The sequence below is a fragment of the Canis aureus genome, chromosome 15 (assembly GCF_053574225.1).
Source record: "Canis aureus isolate CA01 chromosome 15, VMU_Caureus_v.1.0, whole genome shotgun sequence".
NCBI lineage: Eukaryota > Metazoa > Chordata > Mammalia > Carnivora > Canidae > Canis > Canis aureus.
The window spans coordinates 22267745-22295434 of record NC_135625.1 but is presented as its reverse complement, the minus strand read 5'-3'; the positions used below and the strand labels follow the sequence as shown (position 1 = coordinate 22295434).

The following is a 27690-nucleotide window of genomic DNA, read 5'->3' as shown; positions in this document are numbered from 1 at the left end:
CCGCCAGGGCTACAGGTGCGGGGTCCCCGCCGGGGCTGCAGGTGCGGGGTCCCCGCCGGGGCTGGAGGTGCGCGGTCCCCGCCAGGTGTCCGCGGGCGGGCCGGGGCTGCAGGTGCGGGGTCCCCGCCGGGGCTGGAGGTGCGCGGTCCCCGCCAGGTGTCCGCGGGCGGGCCGGGGCTGCAGGTGCAGGGTCCCCGCCGGGGCTACAGGTGCAGGGTCCCCGCCGGGGCTGCAGGTGCGGGGTCCCCGCCGGGACGGAGCCCTGCGCGGGGGCGGAGGAGGGGGCGCGGCGCTGCGGGCAGAGGGCGCGATGGCGGGGCGGTGGGGCGCGGCGGGCGGGCCCCCCAAGGGCAACGGCAGCGGCAGCGCCCTGCTCAACGCCTCGCAGCGGGCGGCGGGCGGCGGGGAGGGCGCCGCGGGGCCGCGCCCCCCGTGGGTGGCCTGCACGCTCGCCGTGGTCCTCATCTTCACCATCGTGGTGGACGTCCTGGGCAGCCTCCTGGTCATCCTGTCCGTGTATCGGAACAAGAAGCTGAGGAACGCAGGTAGGGGCTCCGGGGCCGGGCAGCCCCCCACGGTCACCCGGCGGCCGCCCCCGCCCCGCCCCGCCCCCGGCCACCGGCCAGAACGCGGCCCGCTCCCCCGCTGTCAGCTTTTGCTAAAGTGAATTCTTTATTTAAAAAACCTGAGGACTTCGAGAGCTTTTTCCCAACAGAGAGAGACAGAAGCTTTTCCTTTAACTTGCTGTCCGTGGAGGGTTTCCCCCCTTTCTCTTCTTCCTCCCCACCCCCAGCCCCCCACCATGAAACGGGGGGTCTCAAGTCCCTTAAGGGACCGAACACTTTGCCAGAGTCAGTTTCTCATTTTAGGGGAAAAACCCCACTGTACAGTGATCAGCTTCTGAGGTTTATTGGATTGAGAGACCTCAGATACAGGTGGCAGAAAGTTCCTCAAAAAGGCCTTCCAGATTGGGGCGCCTGGGGGGCTCAGCGGTTGAGCATCTGCCTTTGGCTCAGGTCCTGGGATCGAGTCCCACGTCGGGCTCCCTGCATGGAGCCTGCTTCTCCCTCTGCCTGTGTCTCTGCCTCTCTCTCTCTCTCTCTCATGAATAAATAAATAAAATCTGAAAAAAAAGTCCTTCCAAATCAGATTAATGAATTTATCAATGGCTTGGCTTGACATGTAATTTGTCTTCCCTTGCTTTGTTAAAATAGGAGAAAATAAATAAGGCTGTGAAATGAGCTTTCCTTTAGTTTTGTTGTCAGGAAAGTTTTCAGTTTTCAGAGTGCTTAAAAAGACTCCCAGGGCTCCCACACATGATTGTTATTCCTTCAAGCTAAATAGGTTTCCATTTTAAAAATAGAAATGTTTCAGTAAAGAGTATATTTACATATAATATACTACTAGAGGGGATTTTGTGTTCCAGTTAAACTTGCTTTATCCTCCAGGCAATGAGTTGAAATTGGTTTATCTTTGGTGGGAGACCAGGGATGATTTTCCATAGGACATGGGATGTTCAGATCCTCAAGAGATGATTAGGTGCCGAGTTCTTTATTTAGAAGCTGACATTTTGGAGGTGGGGGCAGAGAGAAGGAACCTTGCACTTGTACCTCTGTCAAAAGTAGTATTTTTGTTCTGATAAAATAGTTGATCAATGCTGTGATTTCCTTTAGCTCTCTCCTGGGAGGGCCCTCCTTTTCACTATAATACTTGGAATAGGGAATCGTTTAAGAATTAACTTGATTATTGCCTGATAACACGAACTGAATAACCTTATTTCACATGCGATTGGCTTAAGCTAGAGAAGTTCTGCCTTCAAGAGGCTCTTTGAAGAAACATAGGCAGGAAGCTCCTTGACACAGTCTGCGTGATGAGCTTTTGAATCTGACACCAAAAGCTACAAAAGCAAAAATAAAGAAGTGGGACTAAATCAAACTAAGAAGTTTCTGCACAGGAAAGGAAACCATCAATAAAATGAAAAGGCAACCTGCTGGATGGGAGGATATGTTTGCAAATCATATTTGATAAGGAGCTAATATTTAAAATAGACGCAGAACTTATACACCTCAGTTGCAAAAATTTTTTTTTATTTAAAAATGGGCAGGAGATCAGAATAGACTGTTTTTTGAAAGAGAGAGAGAGAGAGAGAGAGAGCGTGCACTCGAAAGAGGGGAGAGGTGGTGGGAGAGGGAGAGAGAATCCTCAAACAGAGTGCAGAGGACTCGGGACTCAATCCCTGAGATCAGGACCCAAGTCTAAATCAAAAGTTGCTCAGTCAACCAACTGAGCCACCCAGGCGCCCTTGAATAGAATTTTTTTTTTTTTAAAGAAGACATCCAGGTGGCCAATGGGTGCATGACAACATGCTCAACATCTCTCATCATCAGGAAAATGCAAATCAAAACCATGAGATTCCACGTCACACCCATCAGATTGTTATTATCAAGAAGAAGTCACAGTGTTGGTGAGGATGTGGAGGAAAGGGAACTCTATGCACTGTGTGAATTGTTGGAATGCAAACTGGTGCAGCCACTGTGGAACAATATGGAGGTTCCTCAAAAAATTAAAGATAGGACTACCATATGATCCAGCAATTCCACTTCGAGGTATTTATTCAAAAAAACCAAAAAGATACCTGCACCCCCATGTTCATTGTAGCATTACTTACAATGCCCAAGATACAGAGACAGCCTAATGTCCATCGACAGGTGAATGAAGGAAAAACATATATACACATACACACACACACACACAAAGTGCAATATATGTATATATACACATATATACATACAGAATGTAAAATATATACACACATACATATATATGCACATACATAAAGAAGTTGCATATGTATATAACATTCATATATATAATATATATATATATATATATATATATATGAATGAAATCTTGCCATTTGTGACAACATGGATAGACCTCGAGGGCATTAAACTTAAGTGAAATAAATCAGAGAAAGACCAATACTATATAATCTCTCTTAATGTGGGATCTAACAACAACAACAAAAAACCCTGCAAAAACCCAAGCTCATAGATACACATTGATGGTTGCCAGGGCCTGGGGGTAGGGGTGGGAGGATGAAAGAAACGAGTGAGTTGTTTTGCTTTTGGTTTAGTTTAAGTAAATTGGGTGAAAAAAAGAAAAAGAGGGTATGAGAAAACACAGAGCTGTGAGCATGGTTTAAGAATTATCTGTCTTGGGGCGCCTGGCTGGCTCAGTTGGAGCATGTGACTCTTGATCTTGGGGTTGTAGGTTTGAGCCCCATGCTGAGTGTAGAGACTACTTAAAAATAAAATCTTAAAAGAAAAAACAAAAGAATTATCTTTTTTATCCCCAGGAGCAAAGCTGTGGGGGAAGCCTGCTTTCTCATTATGGCTGATTTCTTGCCAGTCCCTTCTATCTCTGGGGTCTGGGAGTGCTGGCTCTGCTTATGACAGGTTAATCTGCTTTGCAATCTCTTTGTTGCGTTACTGATTATTTTAATTCCTTGGACCAGGGTTTGATAATAGGACTTTTGCTGTGACCTGTCCAATGCATTTCTTTGTTCCCCCGTACAAACAAAGAGGCTTCTTCCCTTCTAGCAATAAAAGCAGTTTCCTGTGGGCCAGATACAGTTCTGAAGGCTGTTAACTGAATTTTTTGGGAAGCCCAGCGGTGGGACGCCACTGCTAGCCACTTCGCAAAGGAGGGACTGAGGACACTGATTGGTCGTGCATACTCTAAGAGGTAGAGCAGGGAATAAAATTCACAGAGTTTGCCCCTAGAGCTCATTCTGCTTTGTTAGTAGCAGCAGCTCCAGCACTTGGGAAGTTTGGATCTTGCAGGAACTTCCATTTAAAAAAAATATCCACATGCCTGAAATAATTCTACTTCTGTTTTATGAAAAATAATTGTAAGAAGTGCACCTTCCAAACTACTTTGTATTCCGTTCATGTGCTAAGCATTTTTTTAGTAGGGAAATCTATAAAATACATTTCTGTAGCTAACGGGGAGACCTGTAGTGAGCTTTAATTTGTGAAGCTTTTGAACTTTCATATTTGTGGAATTGGGCTTTTTATTCAGATGTACCACTGTTGCGATTCAAACCATTTGAGGCTCCCTAGGATAGGTGGTAATTTGAAACGGATAGAAGTAGCTTATTCCAAGGAGTTTTGGGGATGCTTATCAAAAGTTCTTATGATTGGTCACTTACTTTTTCCCTTCCAATTAAATTATCCTGCTGGCATTAGGGATAAAAGATGCAAAGACGAGAATAGAAGAAATGACATAAGGAAATAAGAATGCTAAGGCATCTAAGCTTTGAACTTTCTTTTGGAAATCTAGTATAATGGCAGGATTATTTATCCCCCTGCCCTGCCTCAAGAGAGCATATTGACATTTGACTTCCCAGAGAAAAAATTCAAAATGGTTAACACCCGTGTCTCAGGGACACTGGTCAATCAGAGCAGACACAGGCGTCAAACGCCCATCAGGCTCTTAGGTGCTGGCCGAATGTCTGCTCTCTCCCGTCCACATTTTGATTCTAGAATTGATACTACTGTATTTGCTCCTTCTGAGTAAATTTCATTGTATAATAACGGGAAGATTCCTGCACTGGAACACTGCGATTAATATCTTTGCTCTCTGCTCTGTGATCTGAGAAGTCGGTTATCCAAGTCTCTATTTTCCACATTTGTCAAATACAGAAAATACCTATTTTCTTAGCCTCACACATGTGGGAAAGGATACCTTGCATATGGAAAATAGTGCATGCTTTGAAAAGGACAAAGTAGGTGATGTTATGCACTTTATCTAGGTATACCTAACAAAAGTGTGTTAAAAACAACTTCAATTTTTTAAAAAACAGATTTATTTATTTAGAGAGAGAACCAGAGTGTATGGGAGGAGGGGCAGAGGGAGAGGGAGAGAGAATCTCAAGCAGACTCCCCACTGAGCACAGAGCCTGAAGCAGAGCCTGACATGGAGCTCCATCCCAGGACCCTGAAATTATGACCTGACCCAAACTCAAGAGTCAGATGCTTAACTGACTGAGCCACCCAGGCGCTCCAAAACAACTTCTTTTGTTTTTGAAATCTGTTAAAAACCATTGAACTGTAGACTTATAATTTGTGTGTTTTTCTCTATGCACATTATGCTTAAGTAAAGGTTTCACTAAAAAAAATAAATAAGCAAGAGTCCAATAATAACTTGCCTATTCAAAATTCACTTATCTGGCCATCTAACCTATCTAGAATACAGCCAATAAATGGAAATAAGCAAAAATAATAACAGGCTTTCTCCTATAGCTGATTTGTTTTTAGAGAACTGTACAACAGTGAGGCTAGTGTCCAGGTTTTAAGCCATAAACTAGGGGGATGACTGACACATTTAGAGGAACAGCACATGTGGCCAACAGCATTGGTTGAAATAGATTCATTAAAAGTAGGTCTGAGAAATTAAACAAATACAACCTTTGGGGGGCAAGTTGTTAAGAAGTAAATAGCTCTGCTCACCATTAATTGCTCCTGAAAATAGCATAGCCCAATGATGTATTTCTTAATTATGATCCTGAGCAATCAAGGAAAGGTCCAACCCCATATGGTGTGTTCTGTTTCTGAAGATAGGGCCACCATAATATTTTAGAGAGATACTTAGCTGAAGTACTTTATTATTATTTTTAAATCTGGTACATGGGGGGATTCCTGGGTGGCTCAGTGGTTTAGCACCTGCCTTTGGCCCAGGGCGTAGTCCTGGAGACCTGGGATTGAGTCCCACATCAGGCTCCCTGCATGGAGCCTGTTTCTCCCTCTGCCTCTCTCTCTCTCTCTCTCTCTCTGTCTCTCTGTCCCTCATGAATAAATAAATAAAGTCTTTTAAAAAAAATCTGGTACATGGTGGGTTAAACTCTCAGTATTGTAAGAAATAAAATGACATAAAAAGTTCCCCAGAATGACTGTAAGACTGGAGCATCCACGCTGTGTTACGTGCTTGAGTGTAACTCTTGTTCCATGCCAGAGTGCTTGCACTTGTTTCTCTCAGGCCTACACAGTGTTATCTCTATTCATCCTGCATTTCTACTCAGAGAAGCTGCAATGAGTATGGAGGGAACATGGACTTAGGGCTTCAGAGATCTGAGTTTAGACCTGGGATGGCCTAGGGCTGTTTTTAAGCTGCTTAGTCTCAGGCATGCGTGCCAGCTTAAAAAAGACTTTTTAAATCGAGGCATAACACACACAGTAGAGTGTACAAAACATAAATACACAGGCTAATGTATTTTTCCTTATGTATACACGCATGAACATCACTTTTGAGAAATGAATTGATGGTGTTGATAGATGGAAGCATTATTATTCTCAACTTGAACTAGAATTTATGCCAAATCTAAGTACTTTTCAATTTTTCTCTTTTACTATCGGCAAGCAGATGGTTGTCTGTATTGGGTTTGGCTCTTTCTTTTTTTGTAGCCATTGCTCAGATAACGAAGGCTGAGGCTCACTGCCTTCTCATGACCTGTGGCCATGCTCACATCAGGTCACTAGTACTCCAGGCTAGGTCCCATTGAATGTGTCCATAGCTACCTTGACTGAGCCCTTGGCCATTCTGTTCACTGTATCCCGGCCTTCAGCTTCTCTTTGCTCTCTTTCCTTCTCTCCCTTTGCCTTCTCTTTTTTCTTCCCTTCTGTTTCTTACTTCCCGCTCTTCAGTGCCTTTTAATCACCATCATTAGTTTTGATCTCTTAGTAGAGGTCACATGTGTATCTGGTTCCTAATTGTATCTGTTGTGCGTCAGCAAAACAGATAGTCTTGAACTTATAAACATATTATATTTCAGAAATTCACTGATAAATGTCTTAAAAGAATATATGATATGATATTTTGGCTTCTGTGCTGGCCCACAAAATCATTCAAACCACAATATACTGAAGTAATTCTCAGAATTGCTGGGTCATCTGACATTGATGAGTTCCCAAGAGGAAGCTGCCTTGTTCTAAGTTCTGACCGCCTTGGGATCCTGTGAGAATGGGGAGGAGTGGTGTGGAAGGGAGAGATGGAAGCTTCCTTTCCTAACTTAGAAATGTCAGGACAGAGGTCAGGGGCAAGGCGTGATGAAAGAGGTGGATTTAGCAACAGAGATGGGGGGAAACAAGTATAAGTGTACGCATGTGCTCACAGTTGAGTGCTCTTGTGTTAGGGACAAACATTATCAGGTCCTACAGGAAAGTGTGGGAGGAGCTTGGGAAGAGAATGGATCCAGAAACTGGACTCCAGGTCTTCCTTACTGAATGGATTTATAATTGTAGATAAGTCATCATCTCCCTGGACTGTTTTTGCATCAGTAAAATGATGGGGCTGAACAATATCTGTGAGTCCTTTTTGATTCTGGTATCCTTTTGTTCACACAATTATTAAACTCACAATGAAGCTGGAGATTGGCTTGCAATGAAACCGACTAGCAATAAGAACTATGGGTACATTAACACAGACACAGCCAGTGATGACAGACATCACAGACCTAGGAAACGGTGTCCTCATTAAAGTGTGCCTCCCTTGTCCTAAACCAGCTGGGTCACTTGTCTCATATCTTCTGGATAAAAAGACCATCTGTTTTCCCTGTTTTATTTCCCAAGAAATGTACACAAATTTTAGAAATTTCCCATCTTGTTCTTCCTTCTTGGAAGAGAATGAAGTAACCAACTACTCAGAAACAATGGGTTGGTCCTCTGTGACTTAGGCAGGTTCTTGTGTGTTTGGGTAGGAAGAGCTTGGGGACACACTTATGATGAGCTGACTGTGGTGTGTGTGACTGAACAGTCCTCCTGCAGTCAGATAGGCTCTTCTAGGCCAGCAGTGACCCCTTCAAAATGTAACCACTCAGGAGAAGAGCATAAATTGGCAGCCAGCCTGGCTATTCAGTTTGTGGCAACACACATCTAAAGAACAGGGGGTTCACATGAGTGAGCACATCACTCTCACTTAGGTGTTCAAAAGTGGATGGAAGATAAATCCTTCATCACATTATGAAACAAAGAATCAGACAATGTCTCTTGCAAAATCAATTTAGGATGTCTCTATTGTCCTAAAGGTGACTAGTTACATGATATACTGGTGATTTAAACACCAGTGCTCTGTGGGATTGTTAAAGCCAAAAACATAAAACAAAATAAAATATCTGTGTATGAACCAATTGCCCAAATCCCAAAAGAAAAAGAAAACACATTTTGGACAATACTATTGAGTCATTTTATCCTTTCAGAAGTCTTTCTTCATAAAGATTCAGTTTGGATCCTAGAGTCTCTTCTTACTGTAAGTGACGCTTTCCTGTGATTCACTTAATATCCATGGACACCAGATATAAGGGAAACAATTGTAACAAAAGTCTAGCTTCTGAGACATGGGCAATTAGAACAGATAGACAGTATTCATCAACAATCTGCTCTGGTGTCTTAATTGAAAATCTTAACTTTTTGTGATAAAACTTTAGTCTTTTTAAAGTAGTTCTGGTCCTTAACTGATTTTGTAAAACTTGCTGGTCATCTTTTGGTGAATATTTCCACTTAAATTATGAGTATTTTATAGCACCCTTTTCAAGCTAACTCCAGTTATGAAAGCAATATAGTTTTTCAGTCCTACAATTTTATTTTTAAAATTTATTTATTTGCATTTGGAACATTTTTCCAAGCTTGAGAAAATTAAAGTAGGAAGTTGGTGAAATCATAGTTTGTGGTTTACTTTTCAGACAGCTATTTTGATCTGATTTCTGTAGATGAAGTAGAAAATTAACTTCTTGTTAAGAATGTATAGCACTTTGTGTTTATGCACATAGAGTCTCAGTTTTCAAAGTACTTTCCCACATTTTGTTTTATTTGTCCTTATAAAATCTCCTTGGGTAGATTAAAAAAAAAAAAAAACTAAAGCCCCCAAATTCACAGATAAATGATCACTATTTCTTATTCCAGCACACAACCCAGTGTGACAGTGGAAGGAGCACAGGGATTAAAATCAGAAGACCCAGGCTGAGTCTTGTATATCTGCAATACCTTTATTTGTACTAAGTGTTGGATCTAGTTACTCAGTCTCTCTGAGTCTTGGTTTTGCCATCTGTCCAGCGGGGTTCTTTCCTCACAGGGTTGCTAGGAGGATGGATTTAGATTCTGTTCATCCATCTACCTGTCCTTCTACCAATCACTTTGAAGTTGTAAAATACTACAGAAATGGTATTATTATGTTATTATTAGTATATGCTCTATAATTAGTACTTTTAATGTTATCTTTATTTTTTTAAATACCCATTTTTTAAATTTATTTTTTAAGCAAGTGGACGATTTGAACAAGAAGTGAAATCAGTCAGAAATGAAACATTTGGGATCTAATTCTCTTTTGCAGTATTATGGAAATTACACAAATTCTCTTATGTCACTATTTTTCCTTTCATAATAGACATTTTCTCCTCACAGCAAGTAGGATTCAGATTCTGCTGTTTCAATATCTAGCCTTTAAGTGGTTGATTATCTAAATATCCAAGCTGTTCTCTAATTTAAAATGAATTAGCTATGGAAGCTACAATAACTTTCTTAGACAAGTATGTTACTGTTCAAAAATGATGACCTACCTGGATGTACGGACTTAGAAAATGATTTCAAGCTAATAAAGTCAATGTATAATGTAATCCTCAATCTGATAGAGCTCTTGTTGGTACTGTTGATGTTTTCCTCTTATTACTCTTCATGAGATTTGCAATTATTGATTCAAGGGAATTTTTTATTTTTAGACATTTTATTGATTTTTCCCCTTGCATTCTTAGCCACTGTTTAGTTTCATGACTTTTTTTTTTCTGGTCTGTGTAGTATATTATTAGAGAACTCTAAATTTTATCCAAATTTGCCAAAGTAATCCTCAGAATTTGCCTGGAAACCTTAGGATAGTGGATTAGGACTCCTATACTTCATTAATTTGGGCGTCTATATGATTACATTTGGATCTGATCTTTGGTTCCTCCAGCTATTTATAAGTATCAATTTCTAGCATTAACTTAATCACAGGTAAGATGGAGCTTATTTTTGCTAGCTTTCACAATCATTTTTCTCTTGGCAATCCTGAAAGTTAACCAAAGATAAAATGTCCTAAATTAAACCTCCTGCATTTAGTTCTTACTAACATTTATGGCTCTGTTTTTAAAAATATCTGCTTTTAAAAATATCTGAAAATATCTGAATTGAAAATAATTCCATTTAAAATTGCACCAAAAAGAATAAAGACTTAGGAATAAACTTAACCAAGGAAATGAATGCTACAATTTGTATGGAACCACAACAGGTCATGAAAAGCCAAAGCAACCTTGAGAAAGAGAACAAAGCTGGAGTTATCACAATCCTAGATTTCAAGATATAACATATAGCGGTGATAATCAAAACAGTATGGTACTAACACATAGGTAAATATGTGGCAAGATAAAGGTAAATAGATAAATAGACACATAGGTAAATGGAACAGAATAGAGACCTCAGAAATAATCCCACACTTATATGATCAGTTAATTTATGGCAAAGGAGGCAAGAATAGACAGTGGAGAAAAAAACAGTCTCTTCAACAAATGGTGCTGTGAAAACTTGGAAGCTACATGCAAAAGAATGAAACTGGACCACTTTCTTACACCATACACAAAAATAAACTCAAAATGGACTAAAGACCTAATGTGAGACCTGAAACCATAAAAATCCGAGAAGAGAACACAGGCAGTCATTTCTCTGATGTTGACCATTGTAACATTTTCTAGGAATGTCTCCTCAGGCAAAGGAAAGAAAAGCAAAAATGAACTATTGGGACCACATCAAAATAAAAAGTTTTTGCACAGAGAAGGAAGCCATCAACAAAGCTTGAAGTCAACCTACCAAATGGGAGAAGTCATTTGCAGATGATACATCTGAAAAGGAGTTAATATCCAAAACAATTTATACAACTCAACACCAAAAAAATCTGAATAAAAAATGGACAGAAGATCTGAACAGACATTTTTCCAAAGGAGCCATCCAGATGGCCAATAGACACATGAGAAGATGCTCAACATCACTAATCATCAGGGAAACGAAGATCAAAACCACAATGAGATAGCACCTTATACCTGTTAAAATGGCTATTATTAAAAAGAAGAAATAACAAGTGTTACTGAGGATGTGGAGAAAAGGGAATCCTTGTTGCACTGTTGGTGGGAACGTAAATTGGTGCAGCCACTATGGAAAACAGTATGGAGGTTCCTTAAAATATTGAAAACAGAATTATCATACAATATAGCAATTCCATTTCTGGAATATTTATCCAAAGGAAAAACACCAGCCTGAAAAGATATATGCCCTATATCCATTGCAGCATTATTTATAACAGCTTAGATAGGGAAACAATGTCAGTGTCCACTATATATATGCACACACACAAACACACACAGAATGCAATATTAATCACAAAAGAGAATGAGATCTTGCCATTTGCAACAACATGAGTGGATCGAGGGAATATTACACTTAAGTGAAATAAGTTAAAGACAAATACGATATGATTTCACTTAATGTGGAATCTAAAAAAACCAAAACCAAAACCAAATAAAAACAAAACAGAAAAAGACCCATATATATAGAGAACTGGTGGTTGTCAGTGAGAAGGGAGGTGGGCCAAAAGGGTAGGGGGAGTGGGAGGCACAGTGGTCCAGTTTGGAATGAATACATCACGGGAATGAGAGGTACAGCACGGAGAGTGTAGTCAATGGTATTGTAATAGTGTGTGGGGACCGATGGGAGCTACACTTGTGAGCACAGCACCACATACACAGCTGTTGAGTCACTATGTTGTAAAGCAGAAACTAATGTAACATTCTGTGTCAACTATACTTCCATTGAAAAATATACCTGTTTTAAGAAATATCTGCTTTGGAAGTCATTTTAAATTTCTGTAGAGTCTCTGGACCTTGTTCTGCTCATTCTTTATTAGTATCCTTGAGAAATGATAATTGGAATATTTGAGGTGAATACTAACGTCTTTATAAGGTGGTTTGAATTTCCTTCCTTTTCCTAAGGAGTTTTAAGTTGCCTGGCTGACAGAAATGCCCTATTTTCTAAAAAGGAAATACACACACTGTCAGGATTTTCTATGCTACCAGAGGCAATGAACTGCTTTTATTATTTTTTAAAGATTTATGTATTTATCGACAGAGAGAGAGAGAGAGAGAGAGAGTGCAAACAAGCAGGCAGGGGAAGGGGGAGGGGGAGACGAAGAAAGAATCTCAAGCAGACTCCTCACTGAGTGTGGAGCCCAACACAGGGCTCTATCCCAGGAACCTGAGATCATGACCTGAGCTGAAATCAAGAGTCAGATGCTCTATCAATGGAGTCACTCAGGTACCCCAATTAATTGCTTTTAGAGAAGTAGTTGTTCATGCTCAGAACTCTGCATGGTATCACCAGAATCATGCCCTCTCTGAAAGAGGCTAAAGATGCTTCCTCAATCAGCATCCTAAGTTTCTCACCTTTCTCACATGGCTGGCTTGGCTAACCAAATTGACCTAGTATGTGATGACGCTATGTGACATCTCAAGAAATTTCAGTGAAATTCAGTGATGCTGCAATTGGGGAATAAAATGCTGGATTTTCTGGCTGAGATGCTCTAAGATTTATTCTTCTACAGAGCCATCCACTTTTGGCAATGACACTGAAGGCTTTAGTCTTAGAAAAAGGGACAAGTAAAAGAAAAACAAATCTTGGTGCTGAATATTATTCAGGCTACTTAGGTTGGATTTGAGTGGTGGAGCATCTGGCTTGAAAGGATGCTTACCCGCTCTGATATTGGAGTGCTTTTGGAGCTTACTGGATTGAATATTCATTTAAATAAATATTTATTGCATACCTACAGTATGAGACAGAATAGAAATTGTCAGCAAATTCTTGCTGGTTTGTCAAAATCCAAGACAGCGTGTGAAACTTGTGTGCAACATGGGTCTTCCTTTCAAAGAGATTACTTTCAATCAAGGCACTTAAAATTCTTTTATTTTCAAATAAAAATAAGATGGGACATACAAAGAAACATGTTTATAAGTGCAAAAAATTTTCAAGAGAAATCTAAAGGTGGTTGGTAGATGGGAGCTGAAGTCTGAAGTACTCATGCTTTAAAAGATACTTCCTAACTGACAGATGGTAACTAAGCTCATCATGGAGAGCTTTTTGTGATATACATGAATGCTGAGCCATATGCTCTGCACCTGAAACTAATAAAATATTGTATGTCCACTATACTTCAATTAAAAATTTAAAATAATTTTTAAAAATTTAAAATAATAAAAGGGAGGCTGGGTGACTCAGTTGGTCATGTGTCTGCCTTCAGCTCAGGTCATGATCCCAGGGTCCTGGGATGGAGCCCCTGCATTGGAGTTCCTGCTCCACGGGAAGCCTACTTCTCCCTCTCCTCTTTCCCTCCTCACTGCTTATATGCTCTCTTGTGTGCAGTCTCTCTTAAGTAAATAAATAAATAAATAAATAAATAAATAAATAAATAAATAAATAAAATCAGATCTTTAAAAAGAATACTTAAAAAGTTATTTGTAGTGTAGCTAAAACTCGAATTAAAACTACACAAATAAAAGATGTTAGTATTAACATCAGGATGAAAGAGTAGGTAATAAATAGGGAAATATTTAGAGAGAGCTACTTAACACATGGGGTATAATCAAGGAAAGAACTTCAAAATAATTATTAATAATGGAGACAAAGCATAGCTATTTTCAAATAATCCACTGGCTCCCTATCTTTTGAAGAAGGTAATACAGCCTGGAAAAATACCTGTCGGAGAAGATTTGAGAACCAGTCTACTAACTTAAATTTTAAAACATTTAAAAATTTTCATTTTTACTTTTTAAAAAAATAGTTATTTATTTCAGAGAGAGGAAAGAACAAGCATGAGCAGGGGGAGGGGCAGAGGGACAAGCAGACTCCCCACCTAGCAGAGACCTTGACCCGGGGCTCCATCCCAGGACCCTGAGATCATGACCTGAGCCCAAGGCAGATGCTTAACCGACTGAGCCACCCAGGTGCCCCGTTCCACATTAGTTTTTTGAAAAGTCTGTTTATAAAACAGGTTATATTACATATATACAGTTATTCTACACACATATATAGTTGTTTTATACACAACAGTTTATATATGAAACATTCCTTATCTGTGGAAAAATTAGTTCTATTATAGATTCAATTTGGGGGGATGATGTGTTCCCTTTGAAGAATGTAGGCTCTGGAACCAAATGATCGGGTATGAAATTCTGGCTCTGCCATCCAATGGATGTGACCTTGGGCAAATTACTTGTTTAATTTCCTCACTTTCAAATTTAGGACAATACTAACGCTGTGAGGATTATGGGATTGCTAAACTTAAAGTTTCATTGTGCTTTAAATATAACACTCTGGGAAACACAATAAATTCTTTGTTATTCAGTACTTGGGTAGAATTAAGATCGGTGAATATATTTTTATTTCTAAGGTAGAGTACAATGTTTAACCTTTAGTATTTACATTCTAAATTCCTAAAAATAGAGTCAAATTTTGAATCGCTAAAATGAACTTTATGAGAATCTTAATTTATACTTTTGTAGTGTTGACTTTTATTTCATTTCTTCTCCCATTTAACTTTAGTGTATAAATAGGACAATACTATGATTGTACCTCTTTAAATAATGACAGTAATTGTGTTTCAGAATTTAGCGATTTAGAGCTCTTGTCTGATAAAATAGAAATATCATTGGGTGCCATTAATTTGCTTATATAAGCTGAGATTTCAACAAGTTCTCCAAGATTAAGGAAAGTGTATAAGGAAATAAAGACTACTATCTCAAAATAGAGTTAACATAGTTTTTTCTTTAAAGATTTTATTTATTTGAGAGAAAGCAAGCAAGAGAGTGAGCATGAGTGGGGTAGGAGGGGCAGAGGAAGAGGGAGCAGCAGATTCTCTCATATATATACATGTTATATAATATGTAATATATAATCTATAAAATTTAGATGTAATATATACAATGTATAATAATATAAGATGCTATATTATTACATTATATATTATATTATATAATCATATAAAGTATATAATAAAATATATTACTGTTACATTAGTATAATTAATAGAATTCCATATATATTTATTATAATGTATACATGATATATTACATATATATATATAGAATATACATTTATATACACACACGCACACTGCTTCTTTATCCATTCATCAATTGATGGACACTTAGGCTCTTTCATATCTTGGTTATTGTAAATAATGCTGCTATAAACATAAGGGTGTGTGTATTCCTTTGAATTAGTGTCTTTGTTTTGGGAGTAATTCCCAGTAGTGCAATTGCTGGATCGTAGGGTAATTCTACTTTTAATTTTTTGAGGAAACTCCACCTGGTTTTCCATAGTGGCTGCACGGGTTTGCATTCCCACCAATAGCGCCTGAGGGTTCCTTTTTCTCCACATCCTCACCAACACCCTACAGGGTAGGGCACGTGCACAGCTCTAACAAAATTTGCTGGAGCCCTCTGCAGAAGCTACAGGTATGTGCAGCCCTCCTCCTGCAGGTGGCTCAGTGCTCGTGTGGTGGTGGGGCGGGGGAATGCTCTGAAACCAGTAGGAACAGATCTGTCTCCCATTTGCCACCATGTTGCACCTACAGCTGTGGCTATGTTGCCTCTCCGTGCAGGTGGCTGTCTCTTTTTTTTTTTTTTTTTAAATTTTTTTTATTTATTTATGATAGAGAGAGAGAGAGAGAGAGGCAGAGACACAGGCAGAGGGAGAAGCAGGCTCCATGCAGCGAGCCCGACGTGGGATTCGATCCCGGGTCTCCAGGATCACGCCCTGGGCCAAAGGCAGGCGCCAAACCGCTGCGTAGGTGGCTGTCTCTTGAAGGGTGGCCACCTGCTTCTGCATTTTGGACCTTCCTAGCCTTTCAGATGCAGCAGCTTCTCCATATTTAGTTGAGGAGTGTGTTTGGCCCGGCATCAGGTCACTCTCTGCTTTACTGACTTGGCTGTGGAGGGTATCTAGTCGTAAATGTGGGATGGGGTGAGCCAGGGTCCTCCTACCCTACCACCTTCCCACGCTCCCTGTAGACATGGGTAGTTTGTGTTTAGCTTATAGATGAAAGGCTGAATCACTCCGGCTGTAAAGTGGATATTTACATATTACAAACGTCTCCCTAAACCCCCTTCTGAAAGAATAACCGGATCTAGAAAATGAGGAGAATTCCTGGCAGGATTTTACACTTTTAAAAATTGATGGAAAACTGGACTAGGGCAAGAGGGTTATGTGTGTTACTTATGATATACGGACGTTTTCTTAGCCTCTCTCACTGCACCTATGCGACAGTTACAGGACAGTCAAGACAACCCATCAATCAATTGTGTTTACAGTATTAGGGAGTCACCACCAAGCTAAGGAATAGGACACCTTAGGGAAGACACCGTGAGACACAGAGATGGAAGAGCCAGAGGGGCGAGCGGGGTCAAGGAGGCAAGAGAGCAAGGTTCTTAGATGTGATCAGGGACCATAGTACCTTCCACTAGCCACATGGGGCGTTCGGGTATGGACAGGTGCTGCGTGAACAGGGAATTCTATTTCAGGTCTTTAAGGGGGATGAAGGCTGAGAGAAGGCTCAGAAAGAATGCTCCTGATGCCTGGAGAGGAGTTTCAGCAATGTGGTGTGGGTAGAACCAGATATTATAGGAAGGGGAATTTAAAAAGTGGGAAGGAAACAGAGGGACAACCTTGTCTGTTATGCTTGAAGGGAGAGGAAAGGGCTGATAGCCAGAAGGACAGGACAAAAGGAGGGGATTCACCAAGGGAGAGCTCTGCAAGGTGACAGGGACTAGGGGAGGAGCCCTTGCCCAGAGAGATGCTGCCTCTGCAGGGGCTATCTGACCAGGGGAGAAGCCTCCTGTGAAGCACGAAATGTGGTTTCCATCATGGCAGAAGAGAAGGAATGGGTATTTATCCAAAGCCAAACGTGTTCTCTGCACTGTCTCAAATCCTCACCGTGGTCATTAGTACCTTGACTTAGTGCCGATTAAGAGACTGAGGCTCTGGGAAGCTATGACTTACCCCAGGTCCTGTAGCAAGTGTCATGGCCAGGATCTGAATGCAATTGTGTTTGTTCCTAAACTTTCGGTCTGCATCACCTCTAGTAACCTGAAAAGACAAGTTTCTCAAATATAGTCCTTTGAAATCAAAGAATGTAAAAGATTGCCTGTGAGCTTTGATGTGCAAAATAAGTAGATTCTTCTTAAAGCCAGACTTAGATCTGAGTCTATGGATTTGCCATGTCAAATGAATGAAAAATGTTTTCAAGAGTAGCCAATGTGTATTTTCTCCTGTTTAAACTGATCTTTACCTCTTGGATGTTAGGTACAGTGAGGGTTTTATTTATTTATTTATTTATTTATTTATTTATTTATTTATTTATTTATATTATTAGAGAGAGCATGCAAACACGTGTTAGTGGTGGTGGGCGGTACAGGTAGAGGGAGAGATAGACTCTTAAGCAAGTTCTACGGTGAGCGCAGAGCCCTCATGAGCCTGAGATCAATGACCTGAGCCAAAGTCAAGAGGCAGATGCTTACCCGACTGAGGCACCCATGTGCCATGGTTTTATTAAATTATGAACAATAATTCAATGGGTCTAGAGACTTGCTTTCCAAATTCAAGTCCTTAAATGAAAGAAGGAATGAACCTGTTGAAAAAACCCACATCCTGGTGAATAAGAGCAAAAAAGCAACTGATTTCTACTTTTGTATGAGTGCAGTTTAGGGACTTAAGGGTACATTAGTTCATCCAGCAAACCATTCCCGAGCACCTACTATATGCAGGCACTGTGCTGTCAAGGTCCTGGACCTCAAGAGGTCTTAGAGGGAGACAGACTTCTATGCACATGGGTGGAGTCACATGCTGATTTGATGTTGGAAGCACGCATATGCATAGCAAGGATGAAAAGCAAAACCGAAAAGCATTTAAGTCTGGAACTTCTACCTAATATGGATGGTTTGTTTGTTTCTGTGAAATAGCATAGTAAGTAGTTCCTCTTTTTTTTTCTAATACGTGGGTGACTTCTTTAGAAAACCACCTAACCTCATCACAGAGCCGAAGGTCCACCTTAGGTTGTGCAGAAATAGAACCTGAAAGGCAGTTGGCAGGTTCGCTACTCATGCTTTATTGAGGGAGTGCTCTCAGGAGGAACCTGCCATGGGTGAGGGAAGCTGCCTGGGGCAGGGAAAGAGTCAAGCAAGGATGGGGCCTCGGGGGAAGCCTAGACTTGGCCCAGTCCAACAAGTGGAGGCCCCTGGGTGTAAATCCCACTGCAAAGTTGCAACCATTAAAGGTGAAGGGACTGGCCTTCTGTATTCCATTGTTCATTAGTCATTTACTGTCTACTCAACTGAGGGCAATTCTCTGGAGAAGGAGGCAGCTGCAAGTAATTGGGAGCACCCAACACTCCTCAAAATTCCAGGAATAAGTGTACCAGCCTGGCAGAGGGCACTTGGAAAAGGTATTGGTAGCATCTACTCCAAGGCCTATGACACACACAGGATGTGAGGAACCATCCAGAGACCAGCTTGCCGTAAGAATCGGCCTCTCAGCCGGAGTTTTGAGGGGAGTCCCCACAAGGAAATAGTTTCTCTGGTGAAATCATTGCATAGATTTGAGTGTTAACCAAATCAGGAACAAGATAGCTAGGGCCATAGAAGCCTGTGGATGAAGACAAACTCAAGGCCCAAACTTTGTACAATGTTCGATGGGGAGACAGATTTCTTGCCTCTCAAGGTGACTCAAACCTTCCTTCCTAAAGCTCCAGCATGTTGGCATTCCTGCCCAAATTGTGATGCTTCATTTTCCACTGGCTTTAATACCAGGGTATGGCAGTACTGAGGAGTTCCAGGGGAAGGAGCTCCCGCATTACGGACACACACACATCCTTGCTCCAACTGTGTAGTAACAACCCATTTTCCCTTGATAATCAGGATCAATCACCCCACTTGGGACAGAGACCCCATTCTTAGTCTATTGATTTTCTGGAATGAGGAGTCCAAAGTAGCCAGATGACAGTCTCAACTTCCAGTTTAAGGAAACCACTATTCTGTCTCTCGGTGGAATAGTTCTCTCTTGGGAACCAAGACTTTAGAACAACAGAACCTAAAGTTGTGGGGACAGGAAGAAAATGTTTTGCTAGGGTGTCACTAGAATAATTATGAGACAGAAAATGACCATTACCACCCTTGATTTTCTGATCTATGAATTCAGTCACTGATTTAGAACACACACTATACCTGGGGGACATTACCTTAGGCCCATTCAGCTGCTCCTGAAACTAAACCTTCATAAGCCATTCTACCACAATGTCTTGTTTCATTTGCTGTAAATTGAGTTCCTCAGTCAGAAGCAATGCTTTTATCATAAAGACAAAGGCATCTTGCAGCTCTATGGATGTCAGATTGGTGAATAATTAAGGTCCGGAAAGGCAAATCCATATCCAGAATATGCTTCTATTCCACTGAGAACAAAGAACTCTTCCTTTGATGATGGAAGTGGTCCAATGTAATCATCTGACCACCACTGTCTGGCTGATATTCCTGGGGACTGGTGCCATATCAGTGTCGGTCTTTGTTGTTGACAGGTTGGGCATTCAGTAGGACAGCAGTGGCTAAAAGCAGATCATTTTCATGAGTTCTATGTTGCCGGGCCCATTAGCAACTTCTATTTCTGGTGCATGATAACGTTGTGAGCTTACTGGTCAGGGACAGTGGTGGCTGAAGAAACATTAATGTCCACAGGTTATGTCATCAAGATCCTCTCCTGAAAAAACAAACCAAACCAAAACAAGAACAGGTCTTCTTCTGCTGAGGTTGCTTGAGCCAGATTTTGTCTATGCCACTTCTATTCAATGCTGTGAGTGCCAACTTTATGATTTAGTGGGTCAGACAATACACTGTCCATAAGGGATCTTTCCAATCACACCGTCACCTAATAGTCCGTGGTCAAGTTTTCAGAAGCTGCTAAGCCTGAAAGTAGCAAGTTAAAAACTGTTTCTCAAAAAACTAGAATTCTAGTCTGCAAAGGTATGTAGCAATCCTCAGGGTCTGTAGTTACAAGTCACTCATATGTGTGCTTCTTACTAAAGGAGCCTTATGTGCTCCACATCTACCACAAACAATCCTAACACCATGGATTCAGATGAGTCAAATGGCAAAACAGCTTCAGAGTCTTTTCTTATTCTGGCCTCCACTCAAAACTGCCTGCTTTTTGGGTTAGTTGGCAAATGGAATGGGGTAGCATGTCAAAATTAGGTGTGTGTCTGTGTGGTAGGAGGGTGATGGTAGGAGGGTGGTAGGAGGGTGGTAGGAGGGTGATGCGCCAATTTATTCTTCACCTTGGAAGGCGAATACAGGTGATAATTTTTTAAAAATATTTTTATTTATTTATTCATAGAGATACACAGAGAGAGAGGCAGAGACATAGGCAGAAGGAGAAGCAGGCTCCATGCAGGGAGCCAGATGTGGGACTCGATCCCCGAACTGGGATCACACCCTGAGGTAAAGGCAAACAGATGTTCAACCGCTGAGCCACCCAGGTGTCCCGAGTACAGGTGATAACTTGAGTAACTTTTTTTTGCCACTGCATGCCATGAACTACCAATGTCCCCTTTACTACTGGACATAAGATTTTTAGTATCTTTAAATCTAATGTTATTAGAGAAGCAATTCCAGGAAACCCAGAACCATTACAGAGAAACCCTCCTTAAGGTTCCTAGTCTACTTCTAGTACCAAATTCTGTATCAGTCAGGGTTCAATCAGTCTGAGAACAAAATCAGTTGAGCAATTACGAGAGGTGATTAAACAATCCAGTTGAAACTGTTGCTTCTGTGTCTGGTGCTAGGACCTTGTATCAGCCAGGGGTCTTCAGAGAAACAGGAGGAATAGAATATATTTATATTCTAGTAATATATTAGTATATATCCTATTTAGGGAATGGCATGTTCCATATGTAGCAGTATGTGTATGTGTGTGTGTATATATATAAATTGAATATATATAGAGAGAATAATAGAATATATTCTGTTAGTATGTTAGTATATATTCTGTTCAGAGAGTAGTATATTCTATTAGTATATTAATATATCTATTTTTTTATTAAAGATTTATTTATTTATTTATTTATTCAGAGAGAGCGAGAGAGAGGCAGAGACACAGGCAGAGGGAGAAGCAGGCTCCATGCAGGGAGCCTGACATGGGACTCGATCCCGGGTCTCCAGGATCACAGCCCGGGCCAAATGGGTAATATATCTATATTAATTAATATAAATATATTAATTAATATAGATATATTATATCTATTATATTAATATATTATCTATTATCTATCTATCTATCTATCTATCTATCTATCTATCACTTACTACATTTATTATGAAGAATTGAGTCACTTGGCTATGGATGCTGAGAAGTTCATCCATCTACCATGTGCATTTTAGAGAGCCAGGAAGGCTGGTGCAGTTCTGGTCTGAGTCCAAAGACCTGAGGACCAGGAGCACCTATGTGTCAGTCCCAGTCCACGTAGTGAGGCAGAGAGAGTGAGTTCCCCTTTCCTTCAACTTTTTTGTCTTATTCTAGCCTTTAATGGATTAGATAATGCCCACCCACACTGAGGAAGACATGGATTTTATCTAGCCTAATCAAATGCTAATTTCCTCTGGAAACACACTCACAGACACACCTAGAAATAATGTTTAACCAGCTCTCTGAGCATCCCATGACCTGGTCATGTTGACACACAAAACTAACCATCACAAGCCTAAAGTCCACAGAGAAGGCAGCTGAGAATAAAAGATAGATGCCAAGAGGGAAAGCAAGGAGAGCCTTGGAGGAAGGGATGGGACCCAGGAGGATGAACTGAAGTCCTGTCAGTCTCTCACTTTCCCCAAGGCAGGGGGGAGCTCAGAGAAGGAGAAGGAGCTGCACGCTGTACCCCCACCATCACTGCGGCCAGCAGATAGGAATCAAAGAGCCAGAGAGAGTCACTGCGGTACCTTCAGAGCGCAGAGCACACTTTCACCTCTTACATCTCATGCAGCTTGACCTCTGGTCGGGGAACATGACCCTGGAGCCCTGCATTCCAATGTCCTTTCAGCTTTGTCCATACAGTGTAATACCACTCTACATTTTGCTTAAAGATATAAGTATTCCAGGTCTTAATGGAGGGGGAGAAAGAGGTCTCAGATGGGCACTGTCCTCATGGAGTTAAGAGCTTGAGGTGAGGAAAGATGCTGAGAAGAGAAATACTTGTAAACAGAGAAGCAATGGCACCTTGCTTTGGCCAGTGGCAGAGGGAAGTCCCAGGACTAGTTCTGAATGAAGCAGTTGAGACAAGACAGCTTTTCATCTGTCTAGTAACCGCTTTTATTCATACCCGTGCCATATTTCACTTACAATTTAAGGTTTTGTTCACCAAAATGAATGTTTGCTCAGCATCTTATAGTTTGCCTGTGTCTTTACTCAGTGTGAGACGCTCAGCTGTATCTTCTTGTTACCAGTGTGGCTTTGTTACCAGTATATCTCCAACTGCTTTTCCCTTCCCCTCATTCTGGTTCTAAGATGCTTTTTTAGAATTATGCCTGAAGAGGCTCTAAGCCAGGGCCTGCCTGGCCAGAGGTCCCAATATCCAACCCTTACTTATTTCTGGCCACGGGAACTTTCTTAGGGAAATGCACTGAGAGACATTAACAAACAAACAGCGTTGTTGCAGTCTTGCATTAATTGTATGACTTCATCCAACTTAACCCCATATTTCTGTTTTCATCATCTCTAAAAAGTAGGAATTATCCTGTGTGATCACTAATATTCCTCTCAATCTTAACATCCTATGCATCAATAATTCCTCTGCAGTAAGGACGGGAAGTAAATCCAACAGAAAAGGAATTGCTAGCCATTTACTGAAATTATTTTAAATTTCAGAATGTATTGCTGTGCTGTTTGAATGGAGTGTTGGATGTCCGTAAAAATGCATAGATTGCTATCTGGAGGTACATAGAGCTGAGATGGGAGAGATGATCTTATAATATATATATAATCATGATAATTTAATCCATTCCTCCTCTTCCGCACCACATATACACTCTACATACACCTAGCAAATGTGATAAACCTTCCAGCTGAGCTACCTGATAGCCACACTTGCATAGGGTCTATAGCTTAACATTTTTTTCTTGAAACACTTGTAAAAGGGGATTAGTTCAAGGAAAACTAAACTAATGATTTAATTAATATAATGACTTGAACAAAAAAAAAGCAGCATAATTGCCATAAACTAAATGGAGTAGAGAATTAAATCTATGAAAGAAATCTATGACAGTGTTTATTATCTTATTTTTAAGCTCTTTAAAAATAAATCTATTTATGTCAGGTTGTCATCATGATGTTCTGGGTAAAAATGGACTGCTTCGATGACAATCTGTAGCTGAATTTCATATATTATACACATTTTTAAAGTATTATACATTTTGAGTTAAAAATTCATTAAAACAAGCCCACTTTGGAATTTAAATATTTCATTGGTGATTGAAATTGTTCTGTGGGGAAAAATAAATTTGTTTTTATTGCTTTAATTTGGCCTTGTGTAACCAGTTTTCAAATAAATTGTTTTTACAACAATTTATCTGAAATTCCTACCTAAATGACAAAACCTTGCCTTTTTTTAGCCACAGCTTCTATTTTATTTCACTTCTTTGCAATTTTTGGAGGGCTGTAGAATAAAATTAATCAGATAGGGACCTCAAGTACAAAGGTTGTTTTATTGCAGATTTTGGGAGGTGACAATTTAACAACTGCCATCAAACATTTGAGCAAAAGTCACAACTGGGTACTACTATACAAGATCTGATTACAAAGAGGACATATTCTTAGGGTATTATAGTATAGAAATATAGGAAAATTAAGTTTATAAATAAATACAATAAAAGATGAAATATATGGTCACTCTGTCTGGAATATTCCTAACCACTTCTTTCCAGCTCATTCCATTCCTTGCTGCCTCTTTTTCTGCACATACTCTTATTATTCTTCCTTCTCTCTCTTTTAATTTTGTTTTTCTAAGCTTGAGAATCATAGGATCCCTGGTCTGTTCATTCCTATTTATCCAGCTTATTTGATACACTTAATAAGGTTTTGTTGAATGAAATTTATTACAGTTGAATCTAACTGAAGTGGAATAAAGTGATTTAGAAGCCCATGAAAGAGGAAGGTCATCCATGTTGTTGGGCAAATAAGAAAGGCTTGGGGCATTTCCATTTAAGATGGATTTGGGAAAGTGGGTAGCATTTTAAAAATTAGAGAGAGGAGCCATTCAAGGCAGAAGGAATAGTAAGAAACAAAGGCAAATGAGCTACAAAAAGTAAAGAACATGGTTGCAGAGTATCTTACAAAATTCAACTAGAGTTTTTGTTTTTATACTTTCAAATATGTTATTATATTAACATAGAAAATATTTAGGGTTTAATTTTTATACCTTAAGTTCTTTATGAAATCTAGAAGTATTTCTACCTTTTCCTTTGGATTGAGATGAGAATACCAACAACATTAATTGACCACTTATCATGTGATAGATACTGCTCAGCACTTGACATGGATTCCCTCAATCTGTCCTCATCAAAGCCTTATGAAGAGGCTACTATCATTATCCCCATCTTGTAGAAGAGGAAATTGACACTTGGTGAGATTATATAACTTGTCCCAGTTAGACAACTAGGAAGGGGTGAAGTCAATATTTTAACTCAGAAAGTTGATGAAAGAACCTTTTTTCTTTTAACTCTTGTACTATGGTTCAAGGATTCACTGCTCTCCAAGGACAGCAACCAAAATTGTTTGAAAAACAAGAGTTGTGAACATGGAATATGCCTTGTTTTAGGCATATTGTAGGATTTTGTGAACAGTGGAATTGATTTGATGAGGTCAACAGTGGACTTGCTTCCTGATAAAAATGGCTTCCATTTCAGTTATAATATGGCAGTAGCTTCGATGCCAGGTTAACTAAGTTGCAGAAATAGCTCTTAAAAAAACAAAACAGCGGGATGAGCACTAGGTGTTATTCTGTATGTTGGCAAATTGAACACCAATAAAAAAAATTTATTATTAAAAAAATAAAAATAAAAAAACAAAACAAAACAAAACAAAAACAAAACAAAACAAAACAAAAAAACAAAACTGAAAGAAAACCAAAGAAATCCCTATAAAACTGGTGATAACCTGTGCTTTCTAAACCTTTCTCCTTTAGGAAATATATTTGTGGTGAGCCTTGCAGTTGCAGACCTGGTGGTGGCTGTTTATCCATATCCCCTGGTGCTGACATCTATATTTAACAATGGATGGAATCTGGGCTATCTGCACTGCCAAATCAGTGGCTTCGTGATGGGCCTGAGTGTCATCGGCTCCATATTCAATATCACTGGAATTGCCATTAACCGCTATTGCTACATCTGCCACAGTCTCAAGTATGACAAGCTGTACAGTAACAAGAATTCCCTCTGCTACGTGTTCCTGATATGGATGCTGACGCTGGTGGCAGTCATGCCCAACTTGCGCACTGGAACCCTGCAATATGACCCAAGGATCTACTCCTGCACATTCGCACAGTCTATCAGTTCAGCATACACGATAGCTGTAGTGGTTTTCCATTTCATAGTTCCTATGACCATAGTCATCTTCTGTTACCTGAGAATATGGATCCTGGTTCTTCAGGTCAGACGGAGGGTGAAACCTGACAGTAAACCCAAAATGAAACCACAGGACTTCAGGAATTTTGTCACCATGTTTGTGGTTTTTGTACTTTTTGCCATTTGCTGGGCTCCTCTAAATTTTATTGGTCTCGCTGTGGCTTCAAACCCTGACAGCATGGGACCCAGGATCCCAGAGTGGCTATTTGTGGCCAGTTACTATATGGCATATTTCAACAGCTGTCTCAATGCAATTATATATGGACTACTGAATCAAAATTTCAGAAAGGAATACAGAAGGATTATAGTCTCACTGTGTACAGCCAGAATGTTCTTTGTGGATAGTTCTAATGATGTAGCACATAGGGTTAACTGCAAACCCTCTCCATTAATGACCAACAATAACCTAATAAAAGTGGACTCTGTTTAAAATATAAAGCACTTCTGGCAAGATATATGCACCACTCAAGATTTTACTCACTTTCATGTTTGCTTCCTTCTTGACAGATGCCTAGACACACAAAGTAGTGGAGAAAACTTGCACTTCTAAGAGGTTGCCTCTAGTTTATTGAACTGCTATGCTATCAGCCTTTTGAATAAGTCTCTAATTCTGCTTATGAAGAGAAATACAGAACATAAAGAGTTACACGTTAATTTGAAAATAAGGTTCAGGGATAGGGGTGTGGGGCAGTAATTTTAAATAAAAATGCTAAATGTATTTGAGTGGAGAAAGAGTATGCAAACTTTTCTTTTGTTGCAAATGAATGTCACAAAGTAATTGCTTTTTTCCTCCACTTTTTGAAGATTTCTTGTCGGAAAACAAATGTGTCATAGTTGTAAACAAGCAAATGGAACAAAAAGAGAAAAGTGGAATGACTGATTCATTAAATAGGAAAAGGCTGAAAGTGAATGAGGGACTACCTCGACGTAACAGCAACAACCACAACAAAGTTTTCCCTTGGCAGTAGGTAGCATTGGGTAACTACAGTCATGATCATGAATATGGTCTCTATTAAAAGGTGTACATTCAACTAGATAAAGAGCTAGCTACATGAAGGAACTCTTTTTCAGATGTCAATAGCCATAGTATTTGAAAACAAGAACAAAATGTAAAACTCTATTTGACTTTATTAGACATTTGCTTTATTATTTTGTCATGGAATATCATTATTCATGTTACTTACAAGCTGTTTTGAACTGATCTCTGTTGATTATGAAGTCATCTAATCAATTTAATTAAAATTGACAAGGAATCAAAGAGCTGTATACAGTGCTGAATTTGTCTTATATTAATCATCTATTTGGGCAAGTAAATATCTAAACTAGAAGGTTCTTATTTTATTTTTTTAAATTTTATTTATTTATTCATGAGAGACACACAGAGAGAGGTAGAGACATAGGGAGAGGGAGAACCAGGTTCCCTGTGGGGAGCCCAATGCGGGACTCAGTCTCAGGACTCCGGGATCATGGCACGGATCAAAGGCAGGTAGGTGCTCAACCACTGAGCCACTCAGGTGCCCTGATAGTTCTTTTATAGATATTTCAAAGAAATATTCTTTAATAATTCATTTCAGCATTTGATTGCCCTAATAATCCTAAAAGTCTAGGAAAAAATGCACAGGTAACTATGGTTTCATAAACTATGGCTCTAGTTTATCCCAAAAAGCTATTTAGGACAACACTGTCAGGTTTGTTACCTGAAGGAGGGCTTCACAGGAAATTAGAGCCATGGCTTCTTGTGTTTTAAAGTTTTTCAACAAAACTATTACATAGTAGAAAGAGTTAGTGATTTGCCAACTGTATACATAAAACAAAAAATGATCTGGATATATTTGCTAAATACCTCTATAGCTAGATAATCAGAATCTCCTTGGAAATGCTATCAATTGTTATAAAATATTCCTGTGATAACT

General features: G+C 39.9%; 1 protein-coding gene and 1 long non-coding RNA gene across 3 annotated transcripts in view; one reads left to right on the top strand and one right to left on the bottom strand.

Moving 5' to 3' along the window:
* LOC144284361 (uncharacterized) overlaps positions 1-27690 on the bottom strand; it is a 125539-nt gene that overhangs the window by 24872 nt on the left and 72977 nt on the right. The window contains exon 4 of one of the 2 annotated variants that reach the window (XR_013352706.1): positions 17124-17210. The exons of the other annotated variant lie outside the window; for it this stretch is intronic. This is a non-coding gene — a long non-coding RNA (uncharacterized LOC144284361). The remainder of the gene's footprint in view (positions 1-17123; positions 17211-27690) is intronic. 2 annotated transcript variants of the gene reach the window in all.
* MTNR1A (melatonin receptor 1A) lies at positions 311-27269 on the top strand. The gene is made up of 2 exons (XM_077848812.1): positions 311-545; positions 25339-27269. Exons 1-2 carry the CDS (start codon positions 311-313, stop codon positions 26205-26207), a joined length of 1104 nt encoding a protein of 367 aa, XP_077704938.1. The 3' UTR covers positions 26208-27269.